General features: G+C 43.7%; 1 protein-coding gene across 4 annotated transcripts; it reads right to left on the reverse strand.

The window, feature by feature from the left end:
- Positions 1 to 33: 33 nt before the first annotated feature.
- LOC120397727 (histone H2A.V) lies at positions 34 to 18872 on the reverse strand. Of its 4 annotated transcripts, none has more exons than XM_039524090.1 (5): positions 18584 to 18872; positions 5988 to 6065; positions 4778 to 4891; positions 1757 to 1886; positions 34 to 365 (listed from the first exon to the last, which is right to left on the reverse strand). In XM_039524090.1, the coding sequence occupies exons 1-5, from the start codon at positions 18584 to 18586 to the stop codon at positions 304 to 306; spliced, it is 387 nt and encodes a 128-aa protein (XP_039380024.1). In that variant the 5' UTR covers positions 18587 to 18872; the 3' UTR covers positions 34 to 303. The 4 variants fall into 4 exon arrangements, with proteins under 4 accessions (XP_039380024.1, XP_039380022.1, XP_039380023.1 ...); XM_039524088.1 differs by lacking the exon at positions 18584 to 18872 and adding an exon at positions 15457 to 15492; XM_039524089.1 differs by lacking the exon at positions 18584 to 18872 and adding an exon at positions 12919 to 13001.
- Positions 18873 to 19394: the final 522 nt, after the last annotated feature.

Below are 19394 nucleotides of genomic sequence, written 5' to 3' on the forward strand. Positions count from 1 at the left end.
GATTTTTGCACCTGAACACCACATGAGAGCAAATTTTGTAAAAAATGGTTTATCAGTTCCATTTTTGTATAAAACACACGGGAGAAACCTAGCCAATCAACACACGAATTGCTGCCACATGACAAGATACTTTTTGTCAAACTTTGAATCTAAAGAACATACAAATGTTTTCTCATGTCTACAGTCAATTGTCTATGCTCTTCCATTTAACTATTTCTTAAAAAATTCCACATATCCCCATATTTCTTCTGTCCCAGTTACAGTACAATGACAGGGAGGAAGAGGGTTGGTTAAAACTCCTCTCTATGCAGTTTTCTGCTGTCCCTTCTTTCCAATCAGAGACTTATGGATGTGAGGAATTACACCTGCAAAGAGAACAATGGATTAGAATAGTGGTGCACAAGACATTTTTCAACAGAGTAAGTTCTGTTAGTTCAAAGGTTTGTTCATTGCCTGAATAGCTAGAAAGCTTTCAGTGTTCTGTTCTCTAAGTTTTCACCTTTTCTTGTTCAACTATCCTAGAACTCCCCGATAATAATGTATGTTCTCCAGTTGTAATTTCATCCCACCCCAATGGATCCCACCTTATCATTTCAATCATACGTTTGTTGATCCAACAGCCCATTTCTAAGCTGTAAAGCTAAAATGGAAGTTGTAAGGGTGCATAAAACAGACATAATTAAGTTGCCCTATACTTACTCCTAAGGTTGATTACGGCGATGTCTGCAGGTAGAGCAGGGTGTAGACCACAGACACTGCACACTCAGCTAGCACAGGCATAATGGCAGTGTAGATAGGGAGGCACTGCTTAGGCAAGTGGAGTACAGATATGCCAGAACCTAAGAGTATGTACCCAACACGGCTCTCTACGTGCCCAAGTAGTGCCTCCCACATCTACACTGCTATTTTTCTGCAGCATACTGTCCTGCTGCCAGAGCCTTTCCCCATCGCAGTGAAAAGTTCAGGTAGCAAGGAAAGGTTCTGGCAGCTCCCCAAGCAGAGCCTTTTACTGCTGTGGGTAGTTACAAGGGGCAGAGTGGACGCAGCCTGCTTTTCACTGCAGCACGTAGCTACATGTACCCTGCATGCCACCTGGCATATCCCAATATTCCACTTATCTCAACGGAACATCCACAAAGGAAAGCACAAAGGCATGGATGCAGCAATAGAAGAGTTAAGTAGAACCATTCGAGTCTCTCAAATTACTGCAGGCTATTTTGTACAGTATAGAATTACAATGAACAAAACATTGTTATTACACAATATATGAAGAGCACGTCTGTGAAGCTTAGTCCTCTTCCTATCTAAACTACCTCATACAGCCCAGTTCTATCTGTAAGGAAAGTTCCAGTAAAGTAAGGGTTATAAAGAGGGAGGGTGGACAGAGAAGCTGCAATCCTAGGATCTTTAATAAAAGTGAAACAAATCCAGATTTCCCTCAATTTACAATTACTTTAAATTTAATGCTCATGGAAGGTGCTGAGTGGATTATCCACAGAGTATGCATTACAAGGAGAAGAGTAATTCAGTGGCCCATCCAGTCCTCTTTCTCTGAGGCTGCCAAATTTCAATTGCTATGATGTTTTAGATGGAAACAGATACAAATCTGGCCAGAACGTCTGCCATTATTGAGCTATGTGAAGTAGTGTGACAGAAGAAATTAAAGTAACGTTAACTTATTGTCTGTTACAAAAGTGTATGGCCAGCTGCAAGGAAGGTATCAACCCAGTCAGTTATGAAGCCCAGCTATACATACCTCCACCAGCAATGGTAGCTTTAATAAGGGAATCCAACTCTTCATCCCCACGAATAGCAAGCTGCAAGTGACGAGGAGTGATACGCTTTACTTTGAGATCCTTTGAGGCATTACCTGCCAACTCCAGCACCTGACAAATTAGGAGGCTATTTTAGTAAGAGTTAGACCTGTTAAAGTTTACAGAAAGGAAAATGTGGTGTCAGCTGGAACATGAAATCATGAACAACTCTCAGTTAGGTACCTACATGATGCGCATTACTGCAGTATGCAAGTGCCTCAATATCTAATGTATTTATCTTCATAACACCCCTGTGCAGTAGGGCAGTGTTACTATCCTCATTTTACAGACGGGAAAGTGAGGCACAGAGACACTAACCAATTTGACCACGGTCACAAAGGGAGTTTGTGGTAGAGCAGGGAATCGAATCCAGGTCTCCCAAGTCCTAAGCTAGCACTGTAGCCACTGGACCTTCCTTCCTCTAACCATTCATTGGTCCCTTTTGGCCTTGGAATCAATGTGATTACTTAAAATTTTACACCTTATTTCCAGTCTGAATTTGTCTAGCTTCAACTTCCAGCCATTGGCCTGTGTTGTCTGCTAGACTGAGGAGCCCATTATGAAATATTGTTTCTCATGTAGGTACTTACAGGCTGCAATCAATTCAACCCTTAACCTTCTTTGTTAAACTAAATAGTTTGAGCTCAAGTGTCACTATAAAGCATGTTTTCTAATCCTTTAATCATTCTCATAGGTCTTATCTGAACCCTCCCTTAGGCCTGGTCTACACTAAGGGGGGGGGGGGGGTGTCGAACTAAGGTACACGACTTCAGCTATGCGAATAGCGTAGCTGAAGTCGTAGTACCTTAGTTCGGGCTACTCACCCGTCCAGACGCCGCGGGAACGAAGTCCGCGGCTCCCCCGTCGACTCCGCCACTGCCGTTCGCGGTGGTGGAGTTCCGGAGTCGACGGGAGTGCGTCCGGAGTTCGAACTATCACGTCTAGATTAGACACGATAGTTCGAACTCCGAGAAGTCGAACGCCGCCCGTCGACCCAGCAGGTAAGTGTAGACCTACCCTTATTTATCAACATATTCCTGGACACAGTATTCCAGCTGCAGTAGCACCAGTGCCAAGTGCAGAGGTAAAAGAATCTCTATTCCTACTTGAGATTCCCTCGTTTATGGATTGCTTTAGCCCTTTTGGCCACAGCGTTACACTGGAAGCTCATATTCAAGTCCACCGTGACCCCCAAATCTTTTTCCAGTGTCACTGCTTCCCAGGATAGAGTCCCCCATCTTGCAAATATGGCCTACATTCTTTGTTCATGGCACCCACTCACTATTAAGTTACAATCAAAAGCCTATTCTGGACAAAAGGTATACCTAGGATGGCTTGCCTTTAATATAAGTGGCCTTCATCCATTAGTTATAGATTTAAAGGTCCACTTGTCTTTTACCCAGTTATCCAGTATATTTTTTGCAGCTGATATAGCTTATGGAGAATCAGATTGATCTGCTTAGTCAGTTTCACTTTTGAGCTCTTGTACAGCATCACAAAGCTGCACAAACAGGGGGATGCAAGTTCAAAAAATCACAGTGTTGAAATGAAGTTGATTAGGTTTTTACAAAATAAGAAGCTGAAGTTTGTGGGCCTAAACAGATTTTCCAATAGTTTCATCAACTCTTTGCATCTACAGAGTAATGCATTAGCTATCACCCAGCATAACCAACTGGAGGGAAAAAAAAAACCAACTATTGTCATTTAGATTTTAATATTGCCATGCTGCTTGGTTTCTACCACATACATTTGGAAGAATATTTTAGAGAGAAACTATTTGCTGCAATTTGTTTAATTTATTAGGATAAATCAAGTTAAAACTTTAACAAAGAGGAAAACTGAACGCAATGAAGGTCTAAACCAGGGGTCTCAAACTCAAATGACCACAAGGCCACATGAGGGCTAGTTCATTGGCCCAACGGCCACACCACTCCACCCCTTCCATGAGGCCCTGCCTCTTCCCACCCCTACTCTGCCCCCTCCCTGCCTCCAGAGGGTGCATGAGGGGTGTGGCGGGGGCTCAGGGCAGGGAGCTGAGGTGCAGCAGGGGGGTGGGGTGCAGCAGGGGGCATCAGGGAACAGGGTTGGGGTGCAGCAGGGGGCTCAGAGCAGGGAGTTGGGGTGCAGGACGGTTTCGGGCTCCAGGGTGGCAGCGGCACACACCGGGGCCAGGGCCGCTCCAGGAAGTAGCTGGAGCCATGTCCCTGCAGCCCCTGGGGGAGGGGGACGCAAGGCTCTGCACACTGCTTGCCGTGCCTCCAGGTACCTCCCCCGAAGCTCCCATTGGCCGTGGTTCCCCGTTCCTGGCCAATGGGAGCTGCGGGGGGGACGAGGGTGGGGGACAGTGCCTGGAAGCCAGGGCAACATATGGACAGAGCCCTCTGCTTCCCCCACCCCGGCCGCAGGGACGTGATGCCAGATGCTTCAGGGAGCGGCGCGGGGCTCAAGGGGGGCAATCCTGCAGCTGTAGTTTGCCCACCCCGGCCTGGAGGTAGGCTGGGCGGGGGAGAGGTGCGGGCCGCAGGAAATAGCCCCGCGGGCCGTGTGTTTGAGACCCCTGGTCTAAATGCTATGTGCTCTGCAAAACAAAAGCTGGGTTAATCATTCCTATCACATTTACAACAAACAGAATTACAAATATCTTTCTTTTGGTATCCAAACAATGCTGCAGTTCGGTGTCAGCCGCTTCCAATACTTACATCCCACTTGTCTTCAACATATTTATTTGGGTAGCTATTCAGAGCTACCAAGAATATATTTAGTTTCTTGTAATATCGGGCAAATTTAATTGCAGACACTTCTCCAATCTTTCTGCCCATCTGACTGGACGTTTGTTCTCCATAGGTTTGGAAACATGAGCATGCAAAATAAGGACTATAGACATACAGAAATATATCCACCTACCTATCTCTCTATTCTGTTATGTACAATGTGGTTTTGACAGTGGTTACTTCAAAACCTACCTCAGCAGTGAGATACTCAAGAATTGCAGCACTGTACACTGCAGCAGTAGCACCAACTCGCCCATGACTCGTAGTGCGAGTCTTCAAGTGTCTGTGGATACGACCCACTGGGAACTGAAGTAGAAACATTTGTTAGGCACTTGAGATCAAAGTCTATGCTAAAGAACTAAATTCTTGCCTAATGTTGATTAATGTCTATAATAATCTGGTGTAAGAAATGTAAATGGAGTAAAAACTTACTGAAGTAGAATACTGGATTAACCCCCACAGTGAATACAAATAAATGGCGAGCTTATTTTCAATGGGGCTGGCGAGTTTTACATCTCTAAATTTTCCTCAACAGGGACACCTCTGAAAAGTATGTTAGTTTAAAGTCAGGATTAAGTTACACGGCCTTTACATACTAGTCAGTCAAGTGTCAAATCACATACAGGGTTTGTGTTGTAAGAAGCCAAAACTTTTTAAGAAGCATAACTGTAGTACTAAAGAGATTACACTGTGTACTGTCAAATCAGCAGAATAATTTACATAAACCATGCGACAGAAGAGTGTTCATTGACTACTGCCAGAACTGCCTGAATTCACTCTACAACCAAGGAAGTTCCAATACAGAAAGTTACATTTTACAACTAAGTTTTTGGTCACATGGTGGGAGTGAACTTTAAATGGTCCTATGCAGGCATAGGAACTTATTGAATGGGCACAGACGACTGTTTGGACTTATATTTAGTGCTGTGTTTCCAAAGCACTCTGGAAGAATCCAAGTTAATCCCCACAACCCTGAAAGGCTGGTAAGTAACAACAAACATTAATATGATAGCCAAGAATTGACACAAGTACTATTTGGGGGCAAATAACACATTCAAGGCTTTTAAAGAAGTCCAATCAATCATTGCATTTAGTTACAAATTGTGATAAATACCAAAAAAATTCGAAGTAATAGGAATTGAAAAATTTAACTCATGTTAGAGGGTCAGAGTAGCAGGAAAAAGCATGTCTGTAGGAGCCAGAAGAAACCTTAGCATTTGATTTTGTAGTTATAAGTAGTCATGCAAAATTTCACAATAAAGCTAGAAGTGCATTTCCATTTTCCTTCCACCTCCCCTCCCCCAAACCTGCTCCACAAAAGTGAAAGTTTTACTTAACAAGATTAAATTATTGCATTCAAATTGTAAACACTAAAGCAATACACGATTTAGCACCACTTTACCTGCAGTCCTGCTCTTTGTGAGCGAGAAACTGCCTTCGCCTTGGCCTTTCCACTGTCCTTTCCAGCCTTGCCACCAGCCTGAATAAGAGAGCAATATTAAGAATTAAGAAAGCAAGCCCATGCACAGAGAAGAAAAATCTGCACTGCTTCACCTTACCTCCACCACCACACTTAAGAATCCAGAAGTCTTACTTCTTCTGCTCAAACTTGGAAAATTTATCCCAAAAAAGAATAAGGAACATCTCTCAGTGGTTTAAGCATTGGCCTGCTAAACCCAGGGTTGTGAGTTCAATCCCTGAGGGGGCCATTTAGGGATCTGAGACAAAAAAAAAAAATCTGTCTAGGGATTGGTCCTGCTTTGAGCAGGGGGTTGGACTAGATGACCTCCCGAGGTCCCTTCCAACCCTGATATTCTAGGATTCTTTAAAACAAGTCACTTTTGTATACAACAGTTGGATATACAATGTCTCGAGAGAAACTCCCAAATATACTTCACTGCAAACTTTCCTCAAGCATCAAGAGTTCTCTATATTAAAATACATGAGCATGAAAGCTTGACTACTTAGTTGCACCTAACTTTTCAGGTCTGCAGCTGCTTAAAAATGTTTACATAAGAAGCTGTAACCAAACCCACCAAATACATATATTCCTTTCACGCCAGTTTTCTTAAGATCTCATGACTGCTTCATGCTAGAGCCAGAAAAAAATTGAGAACACAGCCATGCTTTTCAAAAGTCAGTACTTGTGCTGATATAACAGTTTGTTAGCAGACCAGAATCTTAAGCAATTCTATTTCAATTCTATTCTATTCCAGTTGTAATTTTCCACAATTAATTTTCATGAATTAGCTGATCTCCTAATGGATATTCTTACCTGAACTATTTTATTCGTCTGAATAGGTGAATTTATCTGACAATCCCAAGAAATCTAGACACTAACCCCACCCCCGCCGGTTTTTGTTACACCAAACTGCAAGGCTCACCATGCAATTATGTTGATAAATTACCTAAAGCGCAGAAGCTGGGGAGAGGGTGAAAATTCATAGATTCCAAGGCCACAAGGGACCACTGTGATCATTTAGTCTGAGCTCCTATTAACAGGTTGTAGAACTTCCTCAAAAATTCCTAGAGCATAGACACTCTCCATGGGTTATGCAAACCCGACTTATGGAAATCCAGACTTACGGAAAAAGTTCCGTAAGTTTTGTAAGCTCCCCCCCGGCACGTAACTGTCGGAGATGCGTTCCCGACTTATGCAAAATTCGACTTACGCAAGGCATTCCAAAACGGATTGCTTGCATAAGTCGGGGAGCTTCTGCATCTTAATTTAAAAATAGTTTGTGATGGACAATCCATCACAACCCTTGGTAAGTTGTTCCAATGATTAATTGCGCTCAGTTAAAAATTTACGCCTTATTTCCAATCTGTATTTGTCTAGCTTCAACTTCCAGCCATTGGATCATGTTAGACCTTTCTCTGCTACACTGAAGAGCCTGTTATCAAATATTTGTTTCCCATGTAGGTACTTACAGACTAATCAAGTCACACCTTAACCTTCTCTTTGTAAACTAAGAAGATTGAGCTCCTTGAGTCTATCACTATGAAGCATGTTTTCTAATCCTTTAATCATTCTCATGGCTCTTCTCTGACCGCTCTCCAATTTATCTCCTTGAATTGTGCACATCAAAGCTGAATAAAGTATACCATCAGTATAACCTCTCTACTCCTACTTGAGATTCCCCGGATTAGCCTTTTTGGTCACAGCATAGGACTGGAAGTGGATTATCCACCACAAATCCTAAATCTTTTTCACAGATACTACTTCCTATGGTAGAGTCCCCCTACTTAAAAGTATGGCCTATATCTTTTGTTCCCAGATGTATACATTTAGATATTAAAACACCCATTGTTTGCTTGTGCCCATCTTACAGAATTGTCTGGATCACTTGGTATCTTCATTGTTTACCACTCTCCCAAACTGTGTCATCTGAAAGCTTTATCAGGGATGATGATTTTTTGTTTTCTTCCATGTCATTAATAAAAAACGTTAATAGCATAGGGCCAAGAACTGATACCTGCAGGATCCTACTAGAACAGTGATTCTCAAACTTTTGTACTGGTGACCCCTTTCACATAGAAAGTCTCTGAGTGCGACCCCCCCTTATAAATTAAGAACACCTTTAAATATATTTAACACCATTATAAATGCTGGAGGCAAAGCGGGGTTTGGGATGGAGGATGACAGCTCGCGACCCCCCACATAATAACCTCACGACCCCGAGGGGTCCTGACCCCCCCCAGTTTGAGAACCCCTGCACTAGAAACACACCCATTCAGTGATGAATACCCATTTGAGAGAAGGTGCATCTCCCACCCCTGCACACACATGTGGCCAGATGTTAACCTTTGGCCCTGTCAACACTGGTTCTCCACTTGTGAGGTAACTCCCTTCTCTTCATGTGTCACTACATAATGCCTGCATCTGTAATTTTCACTCCATGCATCTGAAGAAGTGAAGTTTTTTACCCACAAAAGTTTATGCCCAAATAAATCTGGTAGTCTTTAAGATGCCACCGGACTCCTTGTTCTTTTTAGCAGAGTCATCCAACCCCATTAAAATAATGCTTTCTTCTGCCAATGCTGTGAACTAGATTCACTTGTAGTGAGGATGCAGTGCGGCCTACTGGATAGAGAACTGGACTGGGACTCCAGACAGGAGACAAGGTTCTATTTCTGCTCTGCCACTGGCCTAGTGGGTGACTATGGGCAAGTAACTTCACCTCTGTGCCTGAGTTTTGCCATCTGTAAAATGGAGATGATCTTTACCTCTTTTATAAAGTGCTTTGAGATCGACTGATAAAGATAATGTATTATTGTGCTGAAAGAGTAGTTTTGATATTTCTGGATCTTTTGGAAAAGAATGAACATGCAGCTTTCAATTCACCTACTATTTCCCTACTCCTCAATTAAGCCAGTTTTCAAAACGGGAACATTGTTTCCACTTAAAGAAAAATATCTACCTCCACACTAAGGAAACCCCCTACCTAACCATCTTTAGCTTTCAACAGCAGCTAAGATAAATGAAGGCATTAAACAATGTATATCCTCAAATTTAGTGTAATCCTCTCAAAAACAGACTTGCCTATTAGTGTAAAGTGTCATCCTATCAACTTGCACATGCCTGGCAGACTGCCTGATAACTGTCTAAAATTTCAGCCACTTCTTTTGCTCCCAACACTGAATTACAAAATACAATAGTACTTATTACCTGCCAGGGAAAACTACTGTCTTGACATAGTCCCACCTCTCTCAGACCCAATTATGAGGTATGGGGTGCAACATTTCCTTCCCTTTAATATATTTGGGCAGTTTAGCAATTTATTTCAATGAGACATCACTAACCCGAAATCTAAGCAAGCTGTAAGTATCTGAACCCTATATCTGCCCCCAACTTTCCTTGCCAATTTACATTAAAAAAAAAATAAAAATCATTTCCCCTACTGTTCACAGTCTTCACAAAATGTTGTCAAATGCATACAAGTAAATAGATGGAAAAAGGATCTCTTTCCCTTGTGTGTCCTCACCCACCCCGTTTTTCAGCTACAATCTCCAATACTACTTGTAACATTAGTAGGTAAAAAGATTTCAAACAGAAGTATGATTTTTAAGTTGTGTCCCTTTAAGACTAGTCCACCTACTTTTATTTCCTTATAAAATGCTTGATACATTTTTATTTCCTGTTGCCACCCAACAGTTCCATTATTTTTCAGAAGGTGGAAACGTTTAAAAAATGCAGGGCAGGGTTTGTGCATAATAAACTACTTGCACAGCTGCAGTTTAGAAGACTATATCAGCTTTATCTACTCAAAGGGGGAAAAAGTGGGGGAAGGGGGAAAAAAAGAATCACACAGGTGACTTTGTATGCTGATGTATTAATCCTCAAGTCCCAATTGCTACTATCAGAAAAATGAGTAACAGAACAGAAAGTTCTTTCAGAGAGTTTTATAGGAAAGGTACAAGTGAATTTGCTATTTGGGACTACTGATTGCAAGGATTACCCTTCGCCACCCTAACATAGTAAAGTTAGGGTTAGGGAAACTGGGGAACCCCCCTAAACCAGGCTTTTAATAGAAACATCCCTGAAACTTTACCATGCAATGAATACCACTGCCCCATAATTAGTGTAATTTCCCTTTGATCTCATCTCTTCATATACATACACATTACATTTGTCATTACATATATGAAAAAGAAAACTAAATTAAGACTTCCACACACATGGACTCAAGTAGCAATGTAAGTAATTGTGGAGTCAGTTAATAACTGAAGATAGGACTGGAGAGAATGTTTCCTGACTAGGAATTGCTAAGGACCAACCAGCCAAAAACAAAGCCATTCAGAAATATTAAGTTCCGCTAAAACTGGGAAGATTGCAGCTGGCCCAGAGTTTCCATTGGCACTGTACCATATTACCACAGAGGGGAAACAGCTTCACAATGAATTAAAGAAGAGAACAGGGACATTATGAAACATATTATTGTACTGGGGGTAATAGTAGCTATCTGAAAGTGGCACTCAAGTCAGAGCACCTTCCACTTCACAGTACGGCTTGAAGGTTCTGATTAGGCTACTTCTCAAAGAGGATTAAGGAATACAGATGGAGTTAAAAAACTGGATGACATTTTCCATTCAACACTCCACATCCACAGAGGGAAAGAGAGCTCCCTGACCAAGATAGAGCTTAAAGTTTAAAAAGCTAATGTCTATATTAAAGGGTCATTACCAACTTGAAATCTAGCCTATTTAAGAAATTGTTAGAAGTCCCCCCACACACTAATTTTTGATACTTAAAAATATTTTTCTCACACACAGTAACAGGAAAGACAAAAAACCCTACATAAACAAGGGAAAAGGAAACAAAGGAAAATAGTAAAAGTGACTAGAGCACAAAACTCAGACAAATGTGGTGGTGGTGGGGTTTTTTTTTTTTAACTGATGTTATCTGGGTACTTATATGGCCCAATTATCTCTGTAAGCCTCACAACTGTTAATGTATTTATGAGGTAGCGAAGTACTATTCTCCCCATTTTACAGATTGGGAATAATGGCACAGAGAGACTAAGTGACTGTCAGAGGTCACACAGGAAGCCTCTGGTAGAGCTGGGAACTGAACCATGGTCTCCAGAGACCTAAACTAGTGTCCTAACTAGTGGGCTAATCCGTCTCTACCCTTAAAGAATTGTATCCTGCTCAAGCAGAGATCTCTTGGAGACAAAACATAATCAACACAACAATGGCTTACATTAAACATGCATACTATTTTAGTGATTAACATGTGAAAAGCACCACTGTTTAAGCAAGTGCAAAGTCTTCACACCTGTGTATAGTAATTTGGTAGTTTAACATTTAAATACTGTACCTGCTCCAGCTGTTACAGTGTTACTCCAGTTAAGCTAGTTCAAAGACTGAAACGGTTAAGAAGAGAAGCTGTTTTTGGAAACTCATATTTGAGCCACTGTTGCCACACACACGCATTGTATGTTAGGCCAGGTCTATGCTACCAGCGCTTTGGTGATATAGCTATACCACCAAAGCACTCCTAACATGTATGCTGCTTAAGAACATAAGAATGACTATTCTTGGTCAGACCAATGGTCCATCAAGCCCGGTATCCAGTCTTCCGAGGACAATTATCGAGTAATCCATCCTGTCATCCACTCCCAGCTTCTGGCCATCACTGGTTTAGAGACACACGGAGCATGGGGTTGCGTCCTATCTTAGCTAATAGTCACTGATGGACCTACCCTCCTTGAACTTATTGAATTCTTTTTTGAACCCAAGTTATATTTCGGTCTTCAAAACATCCTCTGGCAAAGAGTTCCACAAATTGTGCATTGTGAGAAGGACTTCCTTATGTTTGTTGTAAACCTGTTGCCTATTAATTTCATTGGATGACACCTGGTTCTTGTGTTATGTGAGGGGGTAAATAACACTTCCTTATTCACTTTCTCCACACCATTCATGATTTTATAGACTTCTATTGTATCCCTTCCCCCCTTAGTTGTTTCTTTTCTAAGCTGAACAGTCCCAGTTTTCCTTAACTCTCCTTGTATGGATGCTGTTCCATACCCCTAATTATTTTTGTTGACCTTCTCTGTACCTTTTCCAATTCTAATACAACTTTTTTGAGATGAGGGCCCAGATATGCATACAGTATTCAAGTATGAATGGACCATGGATTTATTTGGTGGCATTATGATATTTCTCTATCCCTTTCCTAATGGTTGCTAATATTGTTAGCTTTTTTGACTGCCACTGCACACTGAGCAGGTGTTTTCAGAGGACTATCCACGATGAGTCCAAGATCTCTTTCTTGAATGGTAACAGCTAATTTAGACCCCATCACTTTGTATGTACAGTCGGGATGTTTTCCAATGTACATCATTTTGCATTTATCAACATAAAAACGTCATTGCCATTTTGTTTCCTAGTCACCCAGTTTTGTGAGATCCTTTTGTAAGTCTCTGCAGTCAGCTTTGGACATAACTATCTTGAGTTATTTTGTATCATCTGCAAGCTTTTCCAACCCCTTTTTTCAGATAATGTATGAATAAGCACAACAGCATTTGTCCCAGTACAGATCTTGGGGAGACCCTGCTATTTACCTCTCCACTGTGAAAACAGACCATTTATTCCTATCCTTTGTTTTAACCAGATCCATGAGAGGACCTTCCCTCTTAGCCCATGACTGCTTACTTTGTTTAAGAGCCTTTGGTGAGAGACCTTGTCAAAGGCTTTCTGAAAGTCCAAGTACACTATATCTGCTGGATCACTCACATCCACATACTTGCTGACAGCCTCAAACAATTGTAATCGATTAGTGAGGTATGATTTCCCTTGACAAAAGCCATGTTGACTCTTCCCCAACATACCATGTTCATCTATGTGTCTGATCATTCCATTCTTTAATACAGTTCAGCCAATTTGCCTGGTACTGAAGTTAGGCTTACCGGCCTGTAACTGTCAGGACCACCTCTGGAGCCTCTTTAAAAAAGAAAAATCAGCATTACAGTAGCTATCCTCCAGTCTCCTGGTACAGAGGCTGATTTAAGCCATAAGTTACACAACACAAGTAGTAGTCCTGCAATTTTATATCGAAGTCTTTCAGAACTCTTAGGGTGAATATCATCTAATCCTGGTGACATATTATTGTTTATCTATTTCTTCCAAAACTACTTCTGACAATTCAGTCTGGGACATTTCCTCAGAACTGTCACCTAAAAAGAATGGCTCAGATGTGGGAAACTCCCAAACATCCTCTGTTGTGAAGACCGGTGCAAAGAATTTATTTAGCTTCTCCACAACGGCCTTGTCTTCCTTGAGTGCTCCTTCAGCTTATACTGGAAAGACTGCTTTTGCCTGTACAACTTATTCCAGGCCCCACCCACAAGAACAAAATAAATTATTTCAGCAAAGGTGTAATTTTGCCAGCACACTATGTCGGCGAGAGATCACAACCCTTCATACCCCTGACCAACATAGCTGTGCCAACAAGTGTCTAGTATAGTCCTGACCTATTTTACTATAGAAGAGGACAAATGTATATAAAAAAAAATCAGTAAGGTTTTCAGAGGGTCACTGCTCTCTAATCCTGACCACTAGTCATTCTTCTGGCAAAGAATGATTAAATGAGGCTGTGTTCCAAAACAGTCAGTTCCATCCCTTAAAGAAAAAGGCCACTGATTATAAATTGTCTAAGTTAGCTATCCAAATGACAACATTTTCAAAACAGTTTACCTGTCACAGATTTAGCATTTACATGCCTGTGAAGGGGGCTGTTTTTGGTTCAATATCAAGTAGTACTGAGTCAGCTTTACCATTAGAAATCAAAATTTCAAAGTTTGTTGTAAGACTTCTTAGTTAATCTTTTGAAACCAATTTCTGCTGCTTTCTAGTAGAAAAGCTCAACCTCTAACCTAGTATTCATAAAATTGTCAAGATGGCAGGTTCTTGTCTGCTCATTAGTGTGACCTTATAGCGGAGCAGTTACCCCGCTCCAGAGAGAAAAGGCTAGGTTGACTGGGGAAGCAGCCGCCACAGCTGGGCCCACACCCCAAACAGGCCGCTCCTGGCCCTGTTATAAGGGCTCAGAGATAAGCTGGGTCAGTCTCTCTAGCTGTGGAGAGGAAAGGGTACCTGCAGTGGAGCAGGGCTGGGGAAAGGCCAGAGGAGCTGGGGCGCTCCAGCCTGGCAACTCCCTGGGCTGAGGCCTTGGTAAAGGCCTATGCAGGTATTTGGACTGGGAGGTGCAACCCAGAGATAGGCAGAGGGTCCAACTTCCTTGCCAATGATGAGTGGCCATGACAGACTGCAGTTTGCCCCAGTGAGTGGGGGGGCTAGGTGATGACTGGTAGTAGCCACTGAGGGAAGGTGGGTGAGAGGGTTGAGGGTTCCCCTGGGAGGGGAGACCTAGAGTGTGGTGGGGTACTGCTGAGGCAGAACCCCAAGGTAAAGGGCACAGGGGTCCAGGAGGGGCACGGAGGGCCAGTGGCAGGCGAGACACTAGCCAGTAGGAGGTGCTCTGTATGCTGGAGAGCTAATTCTCAAGATAGCCAGCAGGAGGTGCTGCACCCATGAGTCTCACTTTGCTACAGTACTATATTTGATGGGTGAAGCCAACTTGTCAAAAAATCCACTAGGTCATTCTGAATACATCCCCTGCCATCTGACATTGCTTAGGGCAATGGTCTCCAAACTTTTTGATCGTGCACCCCATCAGTAAAAAAAAATTTGAGCATGCACCCCCTGCTGTGCCGCAGGGCCGGCTCTACCATTGCCATCCCAAGTGAGCAAAAAAAAGCGCTCGGACTCCCGCCCGAACTGCTGAGCACACAAAAAAAACTTGCCCAAACTGTCATGCACCGCAAAGGATCCTCTTGTGCACCCCACTTCAGAGACCACTGGTTTAGGGCACAAATAAGACTCTACCACCCATCTATCTTGGGCTACACTTTGCATGACCACTATGTTAAGTTCCATAAGTCTTCCCTCTCTGGTAGCATCCAGAGGGATCATTTCAGTCAGCTCCTTTAGCTACAAGATTTATCCTACTCACCATAGGTGCTCAAATGGCATACTCAATTTGGAATGGACATGAGAGGGTTGAAACTTTGCAGAAGTTAGAGACATACAATAGCTTTGAGGAATAAGACTAAGATATAATACTTCTACTCAGGTCTTGCAGTTTCTGAGCAGAACAATAATTTGTCTAAAAAGTCTCTTGCTTCATCAGTGAAGCTGCATTTAAGGAGCCCAACCAAGGGGCAAGCAAACTGTCTCTGCTCTGCTAGGTCTCCGAGTGCCAAGGCACAGCAGGGATTCAAGAGCATAGCTGACAGTTCCATCTCTATATTTAGTGGCAGAGAGTATGTAATAACTATAGAGCTGTTCTATCAGGATGAGTACATCACCTGGTTGCTGAGGTTGTTCATGAGGATTTGAATCTTAGGCAGTTAAGTCACACCTCCATCACTCAAGGTTGCCTGCAGAATCAAGGTAACTACAACATTGGTCCAAGTTTTCTTCACGATCATAGTGAGACTTTAGATTTCAAAAAAAGTAATTTCTACAGAAGCATCATTTCTCTCAAAGGAAATCTCACTATATACCACAGATAAGCAAATGCTTGAGCAGGACTTGGCCTACCTTAGTAATTTACACTTTATAATTAAAACAGTTCTTTATACTGGCATTTTCCTTTAGTACAGGTTGCAAGCCAAGCTTGCTGTTACCATACCCACAGCCCAGGAGCAATGACTTGGAAAGTAACCTGGGTACTAAGCATAAGTGACTATTACTACCATTAGGCTAATTTAAAGTACTTAGATGGTGGAATTCAAGAGGACTAATGGTATTTTCCTATTCAGGAGAGCGAAAAGACTTTCGGATTTAGAAATTTACATTTTTCTTGCAATCTTAATAGTAGTTTAATTTAAACAATAAAACATATTACATCTCCTGTGCAGGTTCACTGTTCAGCACAACTCTGGAAATGTTTGCTGACTGAAGCTGATGTTCCAGCAGAGACAGAACAGTGTGGTGTTGTGTCCCCTCTCTTTCTTCCCCCTCCCTACCCCTTTCAGCTCAAGAAAGTTTGGTTTAAAAGAATTTTCAACTATTACGTGTTGTCTTAGTAGATTCCACATTTTACCTGCACAGCAATATTCTAGCATTTAAGGAGGGGGGGGGGGGGGAAGAGGAAAAAAAAGCAATCAAACTTTAGCCCTAATCTTATGACAATTATTTTAAGTCTCAGAGTGAGTCATTTGAGTGTTTTATTTCTGCTTTTATACATTTTGAAGAAGTGGAAGAGTCTCAGTACTGTTGTTTTCTTAGGCAAAAAAATCTAGATGTTCAGTCTTTTCTAACCACCATTCTAAACTTCCTTTTGTTATTTAGGCACTGCCATGGGTGAAGTTTGATGTGCAATAAATATTTCTGTCTTGTGACACGATGGGGCTCTCTTACCCTATTGATTATATGGATTAAGTCCAAGATAAAGGACTAGGCAAATAAATATCAGAACTTCTGGAAAGATTCACTGGTTCCCAGAGATCAATGGCCACCCCAAGGAAAGAAGCATTTAAGTCAGGTAAATCCCTATATTCTATTTATCATCACGATTATGCTACTAGAAGATATTCCGAGAATATGCCGCTACATTTAACTTGATGTTGTGTTTATAATATTGCTTGTTTATGATATAGTAGCAGTGCTTCACTTAATTTGAGACAGCATTTAATAATACAATTTTGTTAATCATTTGCCAAGAACTAGGAGATGAGCTTATCATAGACAGTTGTTCAAGGATAATTTCTTAAATCTTGCAAAGCACTGCTACTTTAACCCTTACAATTACATCCCTTTGTTTTGGGTCAGAAAAGGCCATATGCACAAAAGGGAAAATGCCCATAAAATACAGCCTGTAAAGAGCTCCTTGTGACTATTTTGATTGATGATTAAATCTGCAATGAATTAAAAAATGAATTTTCAGTTCTCAAGACAGAAGCAAATATGGCTATGTGCATTTTTTTTATTTAAATAAGTCTATACAAGCTAGGTGCAGTTCTCGAGCTTCTGCAAGTTTCCAATGTGATCTTGTTCAAAATTTGGGTATTCCTGCCATAAGTGTGCAAAACCCTGTATAAGAATTAATGTTAATACTCCCATGAGGCTGGAAATACTATCCCCATTTTATGGATATAGTTTCTGTGAGTTTGAAATTCAAGGTCACAAGTTCTCAACAGAATAGCCTTCCCTCACCATCCTGTACTCATTCCTCCAGATTCTGTACTACTCAATGGGGTTACAGCTGTCTTTAAGAGCCCTCACTGAACTGTAATTTGACAGTGAGAAGAGCCTCAGTGGAGTACAGAGTAGATCTTAACTCATGTCTAGAGATTAAACTTGAATACTGTGGTCTAATAACTTTAAGCAATGACATCCTGCTTGCGCTATCCATTAAGTGGAAACACGGTCCCTGACCCATGGGTTTTACAACCTTAGACAAAAATAACTGGACTTTTGTAGCATTACCTACTCCTGTAAAGGGAGACAATTCTTAACTGCAGAAGACACCTCCAAGAACCTCAACCCAGAAAAAGTTTCAGAGAAGTTACCTTAAGACTATTTCCAACCAAACTATTTACTACCCCAGCCACCTGTGGTAAAAAGCAAACTTTTTTGAAAAACCATAACATGTATATGAGACTCAACTAAACTTTTTTAATGCAGTCACCCTCTTGAGTTGACTCTGTTCTCTGATCAGGCTTCCAGATGTGCAATTATTCATTCGCCTTTACATACACTGTGCAGCCCCAGCTTTCAAAGGGAGCAGATATCGCTACTCTCTCAGGGGAGAGGATGATACAAAAATAAGCTTGGCCGAAGGTTCTTGTCTACCTTGAACTCCCTGCGTCTCACCTGCAGTTTTGAAAATCTTCAGATTACTTCCTACAGCCCCCTTACAGCAGGGAGGGGGCAGCTACCACTTTACCAGCCGGGAAACCGCGCGGTCACAGCGGGTCACTGGCGAGCTTAGGCCCGGCCCCCGCTGAAGCGGCGGGAACGCGAGTGCCGGCTGCAGGGCTCGAGGGGAGCCAGGGGCACCGAGGGTGACGCAGCCCGGCGCGCGGTCTGACAGCCGAGGGCAGAGCCGCTGCCTGGGGAGTCCCGGGCCGGCGCCAGGAGCGCGCTCGCCCCCCGCCGGCCGGACTCTCACCAGCCCGCCGCAGGCAGCGCCCGGCCCAGCTGCTTTGGAGACGCTTCCGCGGGACGCGGGCCCCACTCGCCCGCTTAGGAGTCCCGGGGCGATCGCGGCCCGAGGCAGCCGGGGTGGCTCGGCTGCCCCGCTCCCCACTGCGGGCAGGGGCCCCGCCACGGGAACTAGGGCCGGGGCGCCCCCCGCCTGAGGGACCCGGGGCGCCAGGTGCCCGCTCTCAGCGCTGCCGCTTGGGCAGAGGGCGCAGGCACCCGGCGCTTCCCGCCAACAGGAGCCCGGCCGGGTCGACCGCCGGCCCCGTCCCTCCCGCCCCTCACCATGGTTCCGCCGCTGCCGTGCGAGGTCCGGTCCCGATTCCGCCGCGCTAGAGCCGCCTCAGGAGCCGCGAGACAATAAACCGCCTGAGCGCGAGGAGGGAGCCTGGCCTGCCGCGGCCGCTCCAAGCCAATCAGGCCGCCCCATGCTAGTTTGAACCTCCCGCCCCGACCAATCCCGCCATCGCTTCTTGCCTCCTCGGCTGGCTGGCCCCGCCCCGCAGCCCGTTTAACGGCTGTTTTTCCTTTGCACACGGCACGCAGGGGCGAGGGAAGTGCGGCCGAGGAGGCTCGGCGTGGGAGGGAGGAATGGGAGAGTGACGTGGCCAGTGGCCAATAGTAGCATCAAAACCGTCCTCGGAAGGCGGGGCTACACGAATGATTGCTCTCACCGCCAATGGAAAGAACAGAAAGTTTCCCGCCCATTCTCTCCCCTTCCCCCCCACTGGTTTGTTTGCGCTCAGAACAAATGGAGACGGGGGTTCCGGGCCGAGTCGCTTCTGCGGCTGCTCACGTAGGGGAGCACCAGTGTACCCCCATATACACCCCTGCTTCCCGCAACGGGGACCGAACCCCCATCTCCTTCCTCCGCTGCCACGTGTTGGGGCAACCCCCGAGGCCCCCATCTACACCCCTCCCCCATTCAGTGGGGCATGCACCCATCCCCCATATACACCCGCAGCTCCCCCACAGTCTACATGGTGGGGAACTTGCAGCCTCAGTGGGTGTGACCTTCCTCCCCCATACAGAGGCCCCACTCCCCGGATATATGCCCTACCCACCTCCATGCAGAGGCCCCACGTGTATGCGGCAG

This window comes from Mauremys reevesii, linkage group 2 (assembly GCF_016161935.1).
Source record: "Mauremys reevesii isolate NIE-2019 linkage group 2, ASM1616193v1, whole genome shotgun sequence".
Classification (NCBI taxonomy): Eukaryota; Metazoa; Chordata; order Testudines; family Geoemydidae; genus Mauremys; species Mauremys reevesii.